A 15976-nucleotide genomic window follows, 5' to 3' on the forward strand; every position below is an offset into this window, starting at 1 on the left:
TTCAGGAGGCCGGAATGGAGACAGCTGTTCGAGGAATGCCTTTACCGTGCCCTCCTAAGCCAGAACGACTCAACGCCTACGGTAACGGATGGCGGGGCTGTAGTGGGGTAGACCAGAGGGACGGTGGGATGGCACCTGGGGAATGAGGCAGAGGCCGAAGATAGAGGGTGTAACCCTGTCTCCTCTATCTGTCGCTGCTTTTGTTTCCGTCTCTTTCTATCTCTGACTCTGTCTCTTCCCTTTCCTGTAACTCTGTATCTGGGTCTTTCCGGCTTGGGTCCGTGGGTGCAGAGCGCGAGGTGGTGGTGAACATGTTGAACTCGCTGTCACGGAACCAGCCACTGCCGCAGATCACGCGCCGGTGCGGGTGTGTGGACCCTCTGCCCGGCCGCCTGCCCTTCCAGGGTTATGAAAGCCCTTGCTCTGGCCGCCACTACTGTCTGCGTGGGATGGACTATTACGTCACGGGAGCACCCTGCGCGGAACGCCGCTTCCGGCCTTTGTGCACAGAAGAGCCGACTGTAAGGTTCGCAGGGCTGCTCCTGCCTTAGGCAGGGGCCGCTCCCCAGCAAGCCCATAATACCTCCCAATCCCCGCCCACCTGCAAGTCCAGCTTTACCTAACCAGTGCGCACACCAACCCTCACCAGTTCCAGCTGTGCTCTGCCTCTGTGTCGACCCCACCGTGCCTCCCGCCACCTCTATCCACTTACTAGTCCCTGTCCGGTCCCGCCCTCCGGCCCCAGGACCTGAACGGACCACTGAGACCAGAGAACCTGCATGAAAATGCCCCCAGGTTCCCGGCCCTATCCCTTCCAAACTGGGTTCAAGGTCAACCCAGCTCTGGAGGCCCGAAGGTGGTTTGTCTGTCATATCCCCTTCCCACACCTGTTCACTACACCTGGACACCCGGCCGTAGAGACGCAGGTTCTAGCCTCTAGAGTGCCAATGTGTCCTCATAAAAGCGGCCACTATTCCTGGGTCTTGGGTCACCATCCATGGGCAGGGTCATTTGCCGGGTGTGATGTGAGCAAGGAAATGGTAACTGTATTACCAAAGGGGTCCTGGCCTTAGAACACCACACCACCTCTGAAGTTAGCCTAGTTTGTTACTGCTGAGGAAACAGGCCTGAGAGCTCTGCTGCAACCCTCTTCCCGCACCAGGTGGCAATCAAGGCAGGCCGAACCTGGGAGAACTCCAAAGTTGTCTAGAAAGCTTCTGGAGGAAAAGCGGGGGAGGGGGTCCTAGATCTTGCCCTTACCCCACCGAGATTTGCCCCACCCTTCCCCAGGCAAAAAGTCTAATTAATTGTGTGAGGCTGAGTCTCATCTGTTACAAGGGCAGGAGGGAGTGAAAAGTGCCTGAGCCTTAGAAATGGCTTTAGTGCTGGAATAATTTCCTTCCAATGGAAAGGACCCCGGTGCTCCCAGCTCTTCAACGATTGGAACCCGACATCCCCAGAATCCAGCGAACTCCCACAGCCCAAGCTGGGCAGCGCAAACCAGGCCTAACGAGGATAGGGACTTTCACGTGTCATCCCAGAGGTGATGTTTCGATGGGGTCTTGAAGGGCCAAGAGGCCCGAGGGGAAGATCGCCGCTCAGGGTCTTAGTATGGGTTTTGAGGCCCTACCTTTCCGGGCCCACCACTTCCTTCTCCAGGAGTGTATCGCCCTACGAGCACCGGCCCGGAATGCAATGTGCTGTTATAACTCCCCCGCCGTCATACTACCCTTGTCCGAACCTTAGGTAAGTTCGGCCCAAATGGCGTTTGGCGCGGCGAGGAACGCTGGGACGAGTTGGGGGTGGGAGGGGGCGGGGAACTGACCGCTGCGACGCACTGACCGGAAGATGCCACCAGGGGGCGCTAGTGTCATGGGGGTCATCAAAGCTGGCAAGGGAATGGAGGACCCTTCATGAGAGGGCTCTGAGGTTCTGGCCTTCAAGGGTTACAGGTTGGCAGTGGGGCTCAGAGTCAAGAGATCAGGGCATTAGGTTCAGGGATTAAAATAGAGGATAAGAAATTAATGTTAGGGAGCTGGTACTGGGAATCAGAAATTTAACAGTACAACCTGAGGTCAGAAGGTCAGTGTTGGAGCATGGGGTAAATATTAGGGGCAAAATATTGGGATACAGTTAGAATTGAGAATTGGGATCAGACCTATGAGGGTCCAAAAGGGCTGACCCATTTCTCCCTACAGATGGGACACAAGTCACTTCAAGAAGACCGGTGGCCCCCAGAGAAACAGCTATGTCATCCACCCTGAGTTTGTGTCTGAAACCTATCCTGACTGCTACTGCTGGTAGAGCCCAGGCTGGCGGGGCCAAGGGGGCCCAGCAGTAAATAAATTCTTCACCCCAAAAGCTGCCTCCTGTGTCCTTACCCCAGAGGATCTGGCAGTGAGGAACCAGTCACTCAGGCACCTGCCAAGCACCTTTAACTGAGATGCATTTTCTTAGTCATCCTGTCCTGAGCCCTTCTTGCCCCCACCATCTCAGTACTTCCTTTGGGTGACCCTGAGTGCCCTCTTGACACATAACAATAGCTAATGGCCTCCCTCTACCCAAAATAATGGGTCAGTCTAGCTGTGCAGGGCCACCCCAAGAGGGCCCTCCAGCTGACATTTGTTCAGTAACCCCCAAACCTAGATGTTCCCTCACCCCCCTCATCTCGGGAGACGCAGTCTTCCATTCTGCAGATACCTGTCCCTGTACCCAAAGTTCTTGATCTCTACTCCCAGAGTCTCCATGACAGCCCTGAAAAAGCCTATGTTCAGAAATCCTTGCTGCCCTCCCTTACCCAAGAGTCTAAAACATAATTTTGGAGGGTTTCATGACTAAGAAATTTCAAATTACAGAGCAAAGCTGTTTCTCTGTCCCTCCGGAAATGAGGTGGGGTGTTCTGGAATCTCTGGGATCTTTAGTATTTTTGCACCCAGCTGGTCCTCAGAGCAGGGGTATGACGGGGCACGTTCCCCAACCTACAGCATGGGCATTTCTAACGGTGTCACCACCGGGTGTGCGTTGCGGGGGGAGACCAAAGGGGGCACTGCAAAATACCGAGGTCCCCAACCTCAGGTTCTACCGGTCTGTTCCGGTGGGAACCGACAACTTGGGCCTCTGGCTGGTGGAACTAGGCTGCTTCCGTGGGGTCCTTGATTGGATCCACCCTGTACTGAGCCTCTGCGATTCTTCCAGAACTCCGCCACCCTTTTTCTATATGAGAGAACTTTCTCCATGTGGGAAACTTTTTCCGCGTAAAGAGCTTAATGAGAGTATTATACAAAGATGGCCTCCACCTGCCCAAATCTGGAGGGAAAGGAATCCAAGAGCCAGCCCTGCCCCCTTTACCCTGACGCTCCCTCGCTCCTCATACACATCCCAAATTTAGCCTAGAGGTGCGAGAACCCCAACACTCTACAACTGCTCCTTTCTCCAGAACTACATTTCCCAGAAGACCTAGTAAAGAGCCCCGCCAGCATGCGGTGAGAAATGGCCCAGCGAGGGCGGACCTGAAGGCAGAGGGCGGAGCCAGGAGAAACGCTGCTAGTGGCGGGTCAGAGTGGTTCCGAGGTGGGCACAGAAGAGTGGGAGAAAGGTGGGGGCGAAGGGGTGGGACCTCAAGTCCGCGTGACAATGTGGGAGGAGGGCTCGAGCGCCAGGGGCGGGGCTGGACGCCAAGGCCCGTAGTGAGACCGAACGACCGGGGAGTGGCCGAACAGCAAGAGGGCGGGTCCTGAGGAGGGCCTCAGCTGTCCCCAGCTAAGCAGCGCCCCGCGCAGCGCCGTGGCAGCTGAACTCCCGCTAGCTTGGAGGGAATCTTCGGGAGCCTCCCTTCGCCCCCACTTCTGGGGTCACTGCCGTGAGTGAGCCCAGCGGGAGGACCTTGGGGGGGTTGCTGAGAAAACACACTTCCTGAACTTTCGCTCCTACTGAATGAGTAGGGGGTACGAGCCTGGACACCTTGGCCCCTCCTCAAGCCGCGGTTCCCAGCGGGCCGCCGGCCCTTTGACCTCAGTCTGTCCCTTCGGACATTGTAGCTGTAGCCCTGGGGTGGGGGTGGAGTATTCCAGGCTGTAGGCGCAGTCACTTGATCCCCTCCGATCCCGTCCTTGGGGAGGGCAGGAAGATGGGCTGGATCGAGTTGCCTTTGACATTTCCCCCCTCCCTGGAATTATGTTCTACAAACGACTCAGTTTGGCATGACCTCCCCGCTTTGGGGCCGGGCCGGGCCCTCCCCTTCAGATCGGGCTAGAGCCTGGCAGCCAAGACCGAGCTGGAGTGTCAAATGGGGAAAAAGGTTTGGCTAGGGCAGACCCCACCTGCCGGCATTACCCTGTGGTTAGCCAGATGACGGAGACGGCAGATTACAGGGGTCTCTCGCACTGTTAACACGGGAATCACAGTTCCTCCTCCACAGCCCCTGTAGAGATGCCATTAAAATTGCCCTTTTCCCACCCCAAGGAGCCTTTCTGGAGCAAGCAGCAGCACCAGCCCTTGAGAAGATAGGCTTTACTATGCACACATCTACCTGATGGGGCGCCTGTCCCACCCTCGGACCCACAGAGTTCCTTTCCTCTACTGCATTCAGACTGCCAGTCAGACCTGTATCTCTCATCTCCTAAAAGTTGTGCTGCAGAGAGTTAAGCTGGGATTTCGGATTTAGGCAACCTTGCCACCTAGGAACTTCAAACAGGTTCCTTTTTCTGTTTGGACAAGTTTCTTCCTCTGTAGACTAGGCACTATAGCTATGCCTCTTGGTCAGTATTATTGTTAGCGTTGGATGCTGTGGTGGCACAGGGAGACCAACACAGGGCCTGCATGGAATGGGTTCCCAGGACTGTGAGGCCCTGTCCTTCACCAAAAAACCTTGGAAACCTAGAACATTAAGATTCTCAGAACCTATTGGAAATGGCTTTTGAGGTCATCTTGGTGGCCTCTCCATGCCCCCAGTGTCATGAGATGAGCTGACTTAGCATGAAAGTTTCGAGGATGAGGTGTTCTCTGTCCTCTTCAGATATGGACCCTTTTCCCTTATTCCCTCAGTGCCCTGAATGGAGCCTTGTTTGTCCTGAATGAATGAATATAAATGTATGGCAAGTCTGGCCTGGGCCACCTACGGCCTTCTTTGGGTTCTGCTTAGCTTGAGGGCATCAGCTAAAAGCTTGTGTGCATTCTGCAGGAGGCCTTTTCTAACCTGTAACCTAGTTTCTAACCTGTACACTGGTATGGGGATGCAATAGAGGAATGGAAGGAATGAGAGGCAGGGAGTAAGAGGCTGTTCCAGACAGCTGTTCCAGCTGGAACTGACCAGCTTAGAGATTTAGAGAGAAGGAGCACAAAGAATGAACCTCTGAGACAAAATTGTAGTGAGCTGTATATTGACATCTGGGATCAAAATTCTGGTCTGCACCTGTCATTCTTTTTTTCTTTTAAGATGTTTTATTTCTTTATTGGCGCGAGAGAGATCATGAGTGGAGGGGATGGGAAGAGTGAGAAGCAGACTCCCTGCTCAGCAGGGAGCCCAATGTGGGACTCAATCCCAAGACCCTGGGATCATGACCTGAGCCAAAGGTCAGGTCGCTTAACCAGCTGAGCCACCCAGGCACACTGCACCTGTCATTCTTGATGATAGTCTCTTCATGGGAGAGGTGGGGGACGTAAGAACCCTGAGAGTTCTAGCATCTTCTTTAAAGTAGCTGAGGACTTAGAGACAGACACTGGCATCTGGGAGGAGGCTAATTACTGTTTGCCAGTCTCCCTCTCTCCTTCCTCCCAGCTGGAACAGATGGGCAGCTACCTGGCTGGCAGCATGTATATCTGTGTGTATACCTGGCTGGTGCTATTTCTTTGTTGAACTCTGCCCTGAGCGCTGAGATATGGTCAGTGGCCTTGGGCAGCAGATTAGGACACACACCTCCTCCCCCAAAATCTATGGGGTTTTTTTGCAGTCATATGTTTAACATACAGTATATGGGGGTCTATGTGTGCAGTAGCAGGTATCCACTCCTTGGAGAGCTGATAGGTGGGGGAGAGACCTTGGCTCAATGTGGGTAGGTGAGAGTTCCTAGAGCAGATGGCTGAAGGAATTAGGTTAGGGAAAGAATAAGCTTGGTGGTCATAGGATAGGCTTGGTCGTAAATGGAATCAGAAAGGCAGATGAGACCACATCATGCCTTGACCCTCAATTGCAAAGCTTATACTTCTGAACTTAAACTTAGGGATCATGAGCAGCTCTCTAAAGTAGGAAGAGATATTGTCTCATAAGTGCTTTAAAAAGATTGCCATAGTTGCTGTGAGCAGAAGGCACTGGGGCAAAAGAAGGTGGAAGCAGGGAGGCCTATTGGGGAAGTACTGCAGTGATACATGGGAGAAATGACAGTGCCCCAAAGTAGGGCAGGGGCGAGGAGAGTGACTGTGTAGTGGAGACAAAACTAAGAGGTAGCCAGCCAATAAATGTGTTGCCAAGAGAATCGCAGGAAGGTTGGCAGAGAAATGGACTTGGTGATCAATTGCTGAGAACAGGGTGGAATTTGAGAGCAGAGAGAGAGTGATCTGAGAAGTCACCATGGCCCCCATGCTAAACTTTTTACCCCAGCCCTAATGAACAAACCCAACCCTGCCTCTCTCCAAACCAGGCCCATGACTGCATCTGGCTTTGGGTATCTTCTCTAATCTCCAGATTTAATCTGGCTTTTGACTAAAGATTAAATTCCATGCCTAAGATGTTCCCCGTTCCTTTCTCCTCTCCCCCTGCAGGGGCAGGAAAACCAGCCCACTGCCCTGTTAAAGATCTTAAAGAGCTGGTTGGATTGTCTGCCCTCTCCCACCATTGCCTTCTCCAGACCCCTTGCCTGCTCCTCAGCCTGAACTGGCCCAGGCATGATCTACCTGGCTAATTCTGTGATCCTAGACAGCTCCCTGACCCTGTCTGGGTTGTTTCTCCACCAGGAAAATGGGGAGGCATGCCATCTGCCCCCTCCATTCAGAGTCCTAATTTTGGCAAAAGCTCATGCTCATCAGGAAGAGTGGTTTAGACACAAATAGATGGTCCTGGTAAGGGTCAAGCCTTTATGCCCAGACCTTACATCCCAGTAATATAACCTTCCCAAAATATACACCTCTTTCTGATGCAGCAAAGGGAAATACTACGGAATGAGAAACCTCAGTTCTACATCTCTCTTCCCCTTTCAGAATCAGGCAGCCCAGGTTCAGATGTGCTTTGTCAGGTGGTCCCACTGCCCACTCCTTCCCTAACTGGGGACTGATGCCCCAGAACCCTCAGGAGAAGAGCCACGTCTACCCCCGCCGCCGCCCTGGGAGCCACGTGGACCATAAGAGCTCCAAGGCCATCGCAGCCGCAGCTATGTACACCTTCTTGCCTGATAACTTCTCGCCTGCCAAGCCCAAGCCCTCCAAAGAGCTGAAACCACTACTAGGTTCCGCGGTACTAGGGTTGCTGCTGGTGTTGGCTGCAGTGGTGGCCTGGTGCTATTATAGCGCCTCTCTACGCAAAGCAGAGCGCCTGCGTGCCGAACTGCTGGACCTCAACCGAGGCGGCTTCTCAATCCGCAACCAGAAGGGCGAGCAGGTCTTCCGCCTGGCCTTCCGCTCAGGGGCGCTGGACCTCGACTCCTGCAGCCGCGACGGCGCAGTCCTCGGTTGTTCTCGCACCGCTGATGGGCGCCCCCTGCACTTCTTCATCCAGACTGTGAGGCCCAAGGATACAGTCATGTGCTACCGCGTGCGCTGGGAGGAGGCGGCGCCAGGGCGCGAGGTGGAACACGCTATGTTTCTGGGCGATGCAGCTGCTCACTGGTACGGTGGTGCTGAGATGAGGACCCAGCACTGGCCCATCCGCCTAGAGGGCCAGCAGGAGCCGCAGCCTTTCGTCACCAGCGACGTCTATTCCTCTGACGCCGCATTCGGAGGCATCCTCGAGCGCTACTGGCTGTCATCGCGTGCAGCTGCCATTAAGGTCAACGACTCAGTGCCCTTCCACCTGGGCTGGAACAGCACAGAGCGCTCGCTCCGTCTGCAGGCACGCTACCACAACACGCCCTATAAGCCACCTGCTGGCCGCCCTGCCGCGCCAGAGCTCAGCTACCGTGTGTGCGTCGGCTCTGACGTCACTTCCATCCACAAATACATGGTGCGGCGCTATTTCAACAAGCCCTCGAGAGTGCCGGCCCCCGAGGCCTTCCGGGACCCCATCTGGTCCACGTGGGTGCTGTACGGGCGTGCGGTGGACCAGGACAAAGTGCAGCGTTTCGCCCAGCAGATCCGCCAGCACCGATTCAACAGCAGCCACTTGGAAATAGACGACATGTACACACCTGCCTACGGAGACTTCGACTTCGACGAGGCCAAGTTCCCCAATGCCAGCGACATGTTCCGCCGTCTGCGTGATGCCGGCTTTCGTGTCACGCTCTGGGTTCACCCATTTGTCAACTACAACTCCTCCTGCTTTGGTGAGGGAGTGGAACGCGAGCTGTTTGTGCGCGAACCCACCGGGCGGCTGCCCGCGCTTGTGCGCTGGTGGAATGGCATCGGCGCGGTGCTCGACTTCACACGCCCGGAGGCTCGAGACTGGTTCCAGGGGCACCTGCGGCGGCTGCGCTCGCGCTATGCTGTGGCCTCCTTCAAGTTTGACGCAGGCGAAGTCAGCTATTTGCCGCGGGACTTCAGCACCTACAGGCCGCTGTCCGACCCCAGTGTATGGAGCCGACGCTACACCGAAATGGCACTGCCCTTCTTCTCTCTGGCAGAGGTCCGCGTGGGCTACCAGTCACAGAACATCTCATGCTTCTTCCGCCTAGTGGACCGCGATTCTGTGTGGGGCTATGATCTGGGGCTGCGCTCGCTCATCCCTGCCGTGCTCACCGTCAGCATGCTGGGCTACCCGTTCATCCTGCCTGATATGGTGGGCGGCAACGCAGTGTCTGAGCGCACAGCCGGTGGTGACGAGGTGCCCGAGCGCGAGCTCTACGTGCGCTGGCTGGAGGTGGCCGCCTTCATGCCCGCCATGCAATTCTCGGTCCCACCCTGGCAATATGATGCCGAAGTGGTGGCCATCGCACACAAGTTTGCCGCCCTGAGGGCCTCGCTTGTCGCGCCCCTCTTGCTGGAGCTGGCTGGTGAGGTCACTGACACAGGAGACCCCATCGTGCGTCCGCTCTGGTGGATTGCGCCCGGTGATGAGACGGCACACCGCATCGACTCGCAGTTTCTTATCGGAGACACACTGCTGGTGGCGCCAGTCCTGGAGCCGGGCAAGCAGGAGCGAGACGTCTACCTGCCTGCAGGCAAGTGGCGCAGCTACAAGGGCGAGCTTTTTGACAAAACCCCAGTGCTGCTCACCGATTACCCGGTCGACCTGGACGAGGTCGCCTACTTCATCTGGGCATCCTGACCCAGCCCAGGACCTAGGAACCCCACAGCCCTAGCCCCTGCCTTCATGCAGGCCTTTAGCCCTCCATCACAACCACACTGTGTATCCCCAGGAAGTCCCCACCTCTGCACCATCCACCAAGCAGGTGCTGACAGAAATGTGCTCCAGCCAGCCCCGGGGGACAGGTGGAGGGGGTGCTGAAGCAACTTCCCATTCTAAGACTCAATCCTAAAGACGTTTTTCCCTCCACACTCACTCCACTTTGCAGAAACCTATTTCCTGAGGTGAAAGAGAACCCAGAACGAAAATATCAGCTCTCTTCCTGTTACACATGATTGTGTTTTAAAAGCACAAAAAGAAACTTTACCCTCCATCCTGGCCTGAATGGCCATCTTTGCCTTTCTGAGGTGGGAACCTGATCCCATTTAAAGTCCCAAAATAGCCCCCTACTACACTTAGAAGGACGCGTTCTTGATGTTGGAAGCCAAGCCCAGAGTTCCCAGCAGCGACCTGAAGTGTGGCTGACCTGGTCCCATCCCAGCTAGGGAGATGGGATGGAGACGTCTGTGCAGCAGACAAGGAGGAAGGCGGTCCCATCCCAGAGGACAGGAAGACTGGGCAGAGCACGGAGCCATCATTGTTGTCCCTTGTTTGTGAAGAGACTCCTAACACTGTACTTAACCCATCTATGTAAACACATGGGCTCAGCCCTGGGCCAGGGCAATGGCCTACCAGGTGAAGACTTGCAAGGCCATGCAGGCCAAACTTGGTGCCTTAACTCAAGAAACTGTGTGTGTGTGTGTGTGTGTGTGTGTGTGAGAGAGAGAGAGAGAGAGAGAGAGAGAGAGAGAGACAGGCACCATGTTTTCCTGAATCTGTGGAATAAACACAACACTTTTGAAGCCGGATAAGCCTGGAAAGAGGGGGCAGGGAGCAAATTGGAGGTTTTGATTGTTGAGCTGGCCCCCTCCTGGTTGATGTCCCTGGGACTATAGTAGGAAATAAACAGCCCTTTCAAGATCTCTCAGCTGCTTCACTCCCTGCATACATGGCAGGAGTGTGGCCTAAAAGGGAGCACTGTTCTTGTGGTGGTGGTGGTGCTTCCGCACAGGAGCTCCACGGGCACGTCAGCACCTGTAAATACCCATACAGGGTAAGCTCTTTCATTTCAGACATTTTCTCTTTCTAAGAAGAGCAGCCTCAGCCAAAGTGAGTTGTTCCTGCCTTCGCAGCTGAGTCTGAGGAAGAGATGGCTTGCCAAAGTGGGGAGGTGGGAAACAGGGCAGGGCTCAGCTTTCCTCAACCCCTAAAGAATGCATCCTTTTGCCCACTCCTCCACCCCCTCTCTTTGCCCTATGTGAAGCATGCCTAATGAAAGTTCTGGGGCTCTTTCAGAGGTCCATGTTGACTCCTGATTCTACCACTCTCATCTGTAAGCTGTGTGATTTTAAGCAAGCCACTTAACTTTGTTGAGCCTCAGTTTCCTCATATGTAGAATGGTGATGATAATGCCTACCTCCCAGGTTGTTGTGGGAATTAGAAGCACTGATGTATGTAAAGTGCCTGGCACGAGTAGGTGCTCAATAAAAGGTAGCTATTATCCTGTTATGCTGTTTCTTGAGGGGGTTTGCACAAAAATAACAAGGATCTTTCCAGGCGCTAGCTCATCGCCCAACTGGCTTCCTCTGAGCCTGCCTGTGACAAATTTTTCCCAAACTTTGGTATATAACACCCAGCTGAGCTCTAAGTTTGTGACCCAAGGGACACTGTGGTCCAGGAAAAAGGCAAGAGGAGAGCTGTCTGAAGATGAGATGTCAGGAGCCAGGATTCCTGGGTCTCCGGGAGACGGTGAGTAAATGAATTAGCTTCCTTCTCCTTTTTGTCAAGAGCATCCACCAGTTAGTACTCAGTAATGAACCTCCTGGGGCTCTGGCAACCGCCTATAGGCTGTGAAGTGACTAGAGAGGCAGAACACCGAGGCTGGGCCTTGAGAGGTTCCCTAAGTGGCTGGAGAGAATAACTCTGACTTGAATGGCCCTCCAGCTTTCTGTGCAAGCTGAAGCCAGTTTAACCAATCTCTTGAGCTTTGGTTTTTGCATGTTTATTTTTATCTTTTTTTTTTCTTTTTTTTTTGAGGGAGAGGGAGAGAGAAAGAGAGAAGAGGAGGGGCAGAGGGGGAGGGAGAGAGAGAATCTTTTTTTTTTTTTTTTAATTTGTTTATTTGACAGGCAGAGAGGCAGGCAGAGAGAGAGAAGGAGAAGCAGGCTCCCTGCCAAGCAAAGAGCCCAATGTGGGGCTCGATCCCAGGACCCTGGGATCATGACCTGAGCTGAAGGCAGCAGCTTTAACCCACTGAGCCACCCAGGCACCCAGAGAGAGAGAATCTTAAGCAAGTTCCATGCCCAGCACAGATCCCAACGCGGGGCTCCATCCCACAACCCTAAGATCATGACCTCAGCTGAAATCAAGTGTAGATGCTTCACCGACTGAGCCACCCAGGCACCCCAGTATCTTCATCTTTTGAATGGAATTTCTAGGATTCATTGAGATGTGCCTGTAAAAAAATTTTATGCAAAAATTGTATGTAAAAAAATTTATGCAAAAATTGGCAGACAGTAAGTGCTCAATAAGTGGTAACTCCTGAATTTGGGGAGATAGGGGGAGGTGAGGGAACTGGGCTGGAAGCTACATCTCGCCTATTCTGGCCCCTTCCAGACTTATCCACCACCCCATCTCTGCCCCATCCTCTTGTGCATTCCAAATTTATGTCTCCCTGCACATATGGATGGGAAGACTGTCTCTATTCCATGGGACTTCCAGCACCCTTGTATGATCAGGATTTCTCATTTGTCTCCCCTGTACTCCTGGGCTGGTTGATGGGGACTGATATGTGAGAATGGGAACTCCTCCAGAGGTAATGGAGAAGTTCAGGAAATCTGGAACTGGGGCCTAATGCCCCCATTCTGTGACCCTGTGTACCTTTTGAGTCTACTTTAGTCTCCCTTCTAATACCATATGAATCAGCTGAACCCTACCCATGCCCTTTAAGCCCAAGATGTGAGTTTTCTGAGGGTCTTTACCTTGTTCCTCAAAATTTGCATAAAATGTCTCTCACCCTGGGTGGCTCCAGAGCAAGTCTTCTGCTGGTTCCCTCACCAAGTTTCTGGTTGCTTTACCCTCCTCAGGTCCAAGGCTAATGGTGACCTCTTCATTCCCTTACCAATTCTAGGCTGGACCATGGCAATGCCCTCCTAACCTTTTCAATTCTTGGACCCTTCAATCTAATCCACATAGAAGCTCAGGAAATCTTTCTGAAATTCAATCAAATCACTTAGGAAAATATCTAAGCTCTGATGTTCAAGGCCTCTAATATCTGAATACTTTTCATACCTATGTTTCTGTTTTACTCACACACACATACTTATGAGTGTATTTTGAAAAGCATTTGAAGAAATACTGTCTTCTGTTCTGGGAACAGCTGCATGGCCCATCCCTGCAAGGCGAGGCCTGCCTGGACCCAGCCTTGAAGAAAACCGCAGTGGCAACTGGGTGATTTCCTTTCCTGCCATTGTCCAACTCAGTGGGACTTCGGCTGACGTCCTCCCTTCTCTGGCACACACCCCAGCTCCCAAGGAAGAACCTGGTTTTTATCTTAAGGCTGGTTATTTACTTCATCATGACCAAGAATCTTTCCAGCAGCTTGAGGGGAAGGGAGAATCCTTTTTAAAAAAAATTTAATGTACTTTACCATTTTAATGGATTATAGGGGAAAGCAGAGGCTGACCTTTTTTTTATATTGAGATATAATTGATATAACATTATATTAGTTTCAGGTGTACAGTGTAATGATTGGATATTTCTGTGTATTGCAAAGTGATCATCATAGTAAGCCCAGTTAACCTCCATCACCATACGTAGTTACCAAAAAAAAAAATATTTTTCTTGCAATGAAAACATTCAAGATCTACTCTCCTGGCTACATACAAATACACAATAGTTTTATTAACAATAGTTACCATGCTGTACATTACATCCCTGTAACTTACTAATTTTATAATTGGAAACTTGTACCTTTTGACTCCTTCATCCATCAGGGTATGGGAGAATTCATGGCTTTAAGTGACAAGCCCTGAGCTTGGCTGGGGTTGGTCTTGGATGAGGAATGGGAAAAGACAGAAGAGGGGGTCCTGTCCCTGAGAATTCCCAGTCTGATGAACAGGAAGAGATTGAGCCTCTGTACTCTGTATCCTTATGCTGTTTTTCTCTCCTTAGCCCCCTTTTCCCAGCAAGACATGAATTGGGAGGGGAAAGAAAAGGGAGGGGGGTAAACATGGAGTAAGGCACAGAGCTGATCTCACTGGGTACCTATAGCACAACCTGGAGGGGGCAGCAGCGGGCCTGACACAGTCCTCCTCTAGAAGGGAAGGGACAGGTTGGGCCACAATCTGGACCAATAGAGATGTAAGCCTCTGCTCCCCAAACATGGGGTCCCCACTTGGTGGGGGTCTCATACCTGCACATGTATTTCAGTTGAAATTTTACCATCAAAACTACCATTATAACTTCATTCCTTTGGGTCTTCAATTCCGCAAAGAAGTGCATACTATGGGAGTGTCAGGTAGTGTGTCTGAGAGTCAAGAGGGCATTTTAGTTTTCCAGAGCGCACCCTGGTGAAGATAAGTCTGGTAAACGCTTCTTCACCCTCGGGTGGTGGAGGCGGCACTGGGGAAAACAACTGGAGCTCCAAGAGGAGCCTCTCAGGTGTAGGTTGGGAAGCAGGATGGTATTTATAGCCCGGGAGGTGATTAGGGAAGACTTCCAGGAGGACATGCTCTGGAGCTTGGAGGGCCTGAGATTGAAGGGAAACTGTGGTCTCGGTCCTGCACTCGGGGTGAGCCGGCCAGAAGCAAGGTGGCTGTGCTGCCAGAGCCGAGTCAGCTGGCACGTCCGGTTCAGTTCTACTTTCCCGCCTCACCCACCTCCCACCACAGGCCCTGGTCCCACCTGGCTGGGAATCCTTCCTGCAGAGATGAGACGAATGTAATTTATGGGGCTCCCCTCACCAAGGTAACTGTGGTGTTGTTTTTTTTTTTTAATTTTTAAAAAGACTTTATGTATTTGACAGAGAGAGAGAGACAGCAAGAGAGGGAACACAAGCATGGGGGAAGTGGTGGGGGCGGGGTAGGAGAGGAAGAAGCAGACTCCCTGCTGAGCAGGGAGCGTGATGAGGGCTGGATCCCAGGACCCTTGGATCATTTTTTTTTTTTTAAGGTTTTATTTTTTTGACATAGAGAGCACAAATAGGGGAAGCAGCAAGCAGAGGGAGAGAGAGAAGCAGGCTCCTCTCTGAGTGGGGAGCCTGATATGGGGCTTGACCTCAGGACACTGGGATCATGACCGAGCCGAAGGCAGATGCATAACCAACTGAGCCACCCATGCGCCCTGCCCTCTACCTTTTTAAGCCTCCATTTCCCCAGCTATAAAAAATGAGCAGCAAAATTAGGTCATTTTCCAGGTCTCTTCCAACTCTGACAAATAAGGTTTTAGCATCTTGAGCTTCAACAGCCTCCCATGCTGAGAGCACGGGGCTGGCCAGCCCTTGTTAGGAGGCAGCTAGCCTGTGGTTTGGCACCACTGCCCAGCCGGCATTTATTAAATCAGTGGGATGTGGTCCCTGCTGGCCTGGAAAGAGAACATTAAGCTCCAAAAACTTCCTGCAGCAGGCCTCCTTCAGAGAGCACTGTTCAGAGGGGTGAGGAACAAAACCATTCAGGTCCTTGGCGGTGCTCCAAGATCCTGTTCACTAGTATTTTTGCCCTGTCTGCACGGAGAACCAGTGACTGAAAACATCTGGAAGCCTGCTAAAGACTTGGGTGACTTCTCCCTCCTTCCTCCAGGAGTGGCTATTCTTGACCTTGGTAATCCAAGTTGACCTTCGCCAATGCCCTTTCGCATCCAACATTCTGCACTTCACTGGGCAACAACGTTCTAATAAAATCCACATGAATCCCTCTGCTAACAGCTCCTGGAAGAGCTGGAGGGTCTCACACCTGCCCTGCATTCCTTGAGCCCTAGTAGCAAGGGAAAACAGGGCTGAGACCCAAATCTTGCGCCTCCGGGTCTTACAGTGGACTTGGAGAAAGGGAGTAGGTAGAAAGAAATGTCGGTGATGAGAGCTTGCTAGAGGCGCAAAAGGCAGCTGCAGGCCAGGAGTGCCCAGGCAGAGTGACAGGGCTGCTGGGTAGCCTAGCAGAGTCCCTCAGGCCTGGGCATACCTCTTGCCGGTGACCTCAGTCATGCTGACCAGGTCCATGATGACCCTGGGAGACAGGACTGGGCTGAGAATTTGGGGTCCATGTGTCATGGGCCCGGTGGTCCAGAGTTGTCTGTTCCTGTCTCCCTCTTGTGACCTGGGATATGTCGCAAATTCCTTGGGTCTCTATTTTAGGAAGTGCCTACTGAGCACCCACAACATATGCGCCTGGTGCTGGAGAGAGGATGCATCAGAGTAGAACACACCCAGCTCCTGCAATCTGGCCCTACTCGTTTGTATATCCTGTCCGTCTACAGGCCACAAAGTCGCAGGGA

The 15976-nt window shown here is 52.8% G+C and overlaps 2 protein-coding genes across 4 annotated transcripts in view; both read left to right on the forward strand.

Annotated features, from left to right (window-relative positions):
- Positions 1-305: 305 nt before the first annotated feature.
- On the forward strand, positions 306-10996 carry MYORG (myogenesis regulating glycosidase (putative)). 3 transcript variants are annotated; one of them, XM_032308370.1, is made up of 2 exons: positions 306-521; positions 7192-10996. In XM_032308370.1, exons 1-2 carry the CDS (start codon positions 409-411, stop codon positions 9407-9409), a joined length of 2331 nt encoding a protein of 776 aa, XP_032164261.1. In that variant the 5' UTR covers positions 306-408; the 3' UTR covers positions 9410-10996. The 3 variants fall into 3 exon arrangements, with proteins under 3 accessions (XP_032164261.1, XP_032164263.1, XP_032164262.1); XM_032308372.1 differs by lacking the exon at positions 306-521 and adding an exon at positions 3485-3570; XM_032308371.1 differs by lacking the exon at positions 306-521 and adding an exon at positions 3602-3859.
- Positions 10997-11842: 846 nt separating this feature from the next.
- Positions 11843-15976, forward strand: part of KIF24 (kinesin family member 24) — a 106040-nt gene continuing 101906 nt past the window's right edge. Inside the window, exon 1 of the mRNA XM_032308363.1 lies at positions 11843-14455. The gene's annotated coding sequence lies outside the window, so the exon portion shown is untranslated. The remainder of the gene's footprint in view (positions 14456-15976) is intronic.

The sequence above is a fragment of the Mustela erminea genome, chromosome 12 (assembly GCF_009829155.1).
Source record: "Mustela erminea isolate mMusErm1 chromosome 12, mMusErm1.Pri, whole genome shotgun sequence".
Lineage (NCBI taxonomy): Eukaryota > Metazoa > Chordata > Mammalia > Carnivora > Mustelidae > Mustela > Mustela erminea.

What these genes read in the sequence shown, in the direction of transcription:
- MYORG (XM_032308370.1), top strand. Translation starts at nt 409, where the DNA reads ATGAAAGCCCTTGCTCTGGCCGCCACTACTGTCTGCGTGGGATGGACT. An exon ending in TGTGCACAGAAGAGCCGACT is followed by an intron (nt 522 to 7,191) that starts GTAAGGTTCGCA and finishes TTCCCCTTTCAG; the next exon opens with AATCAGGCAGCCCAGGTTCA.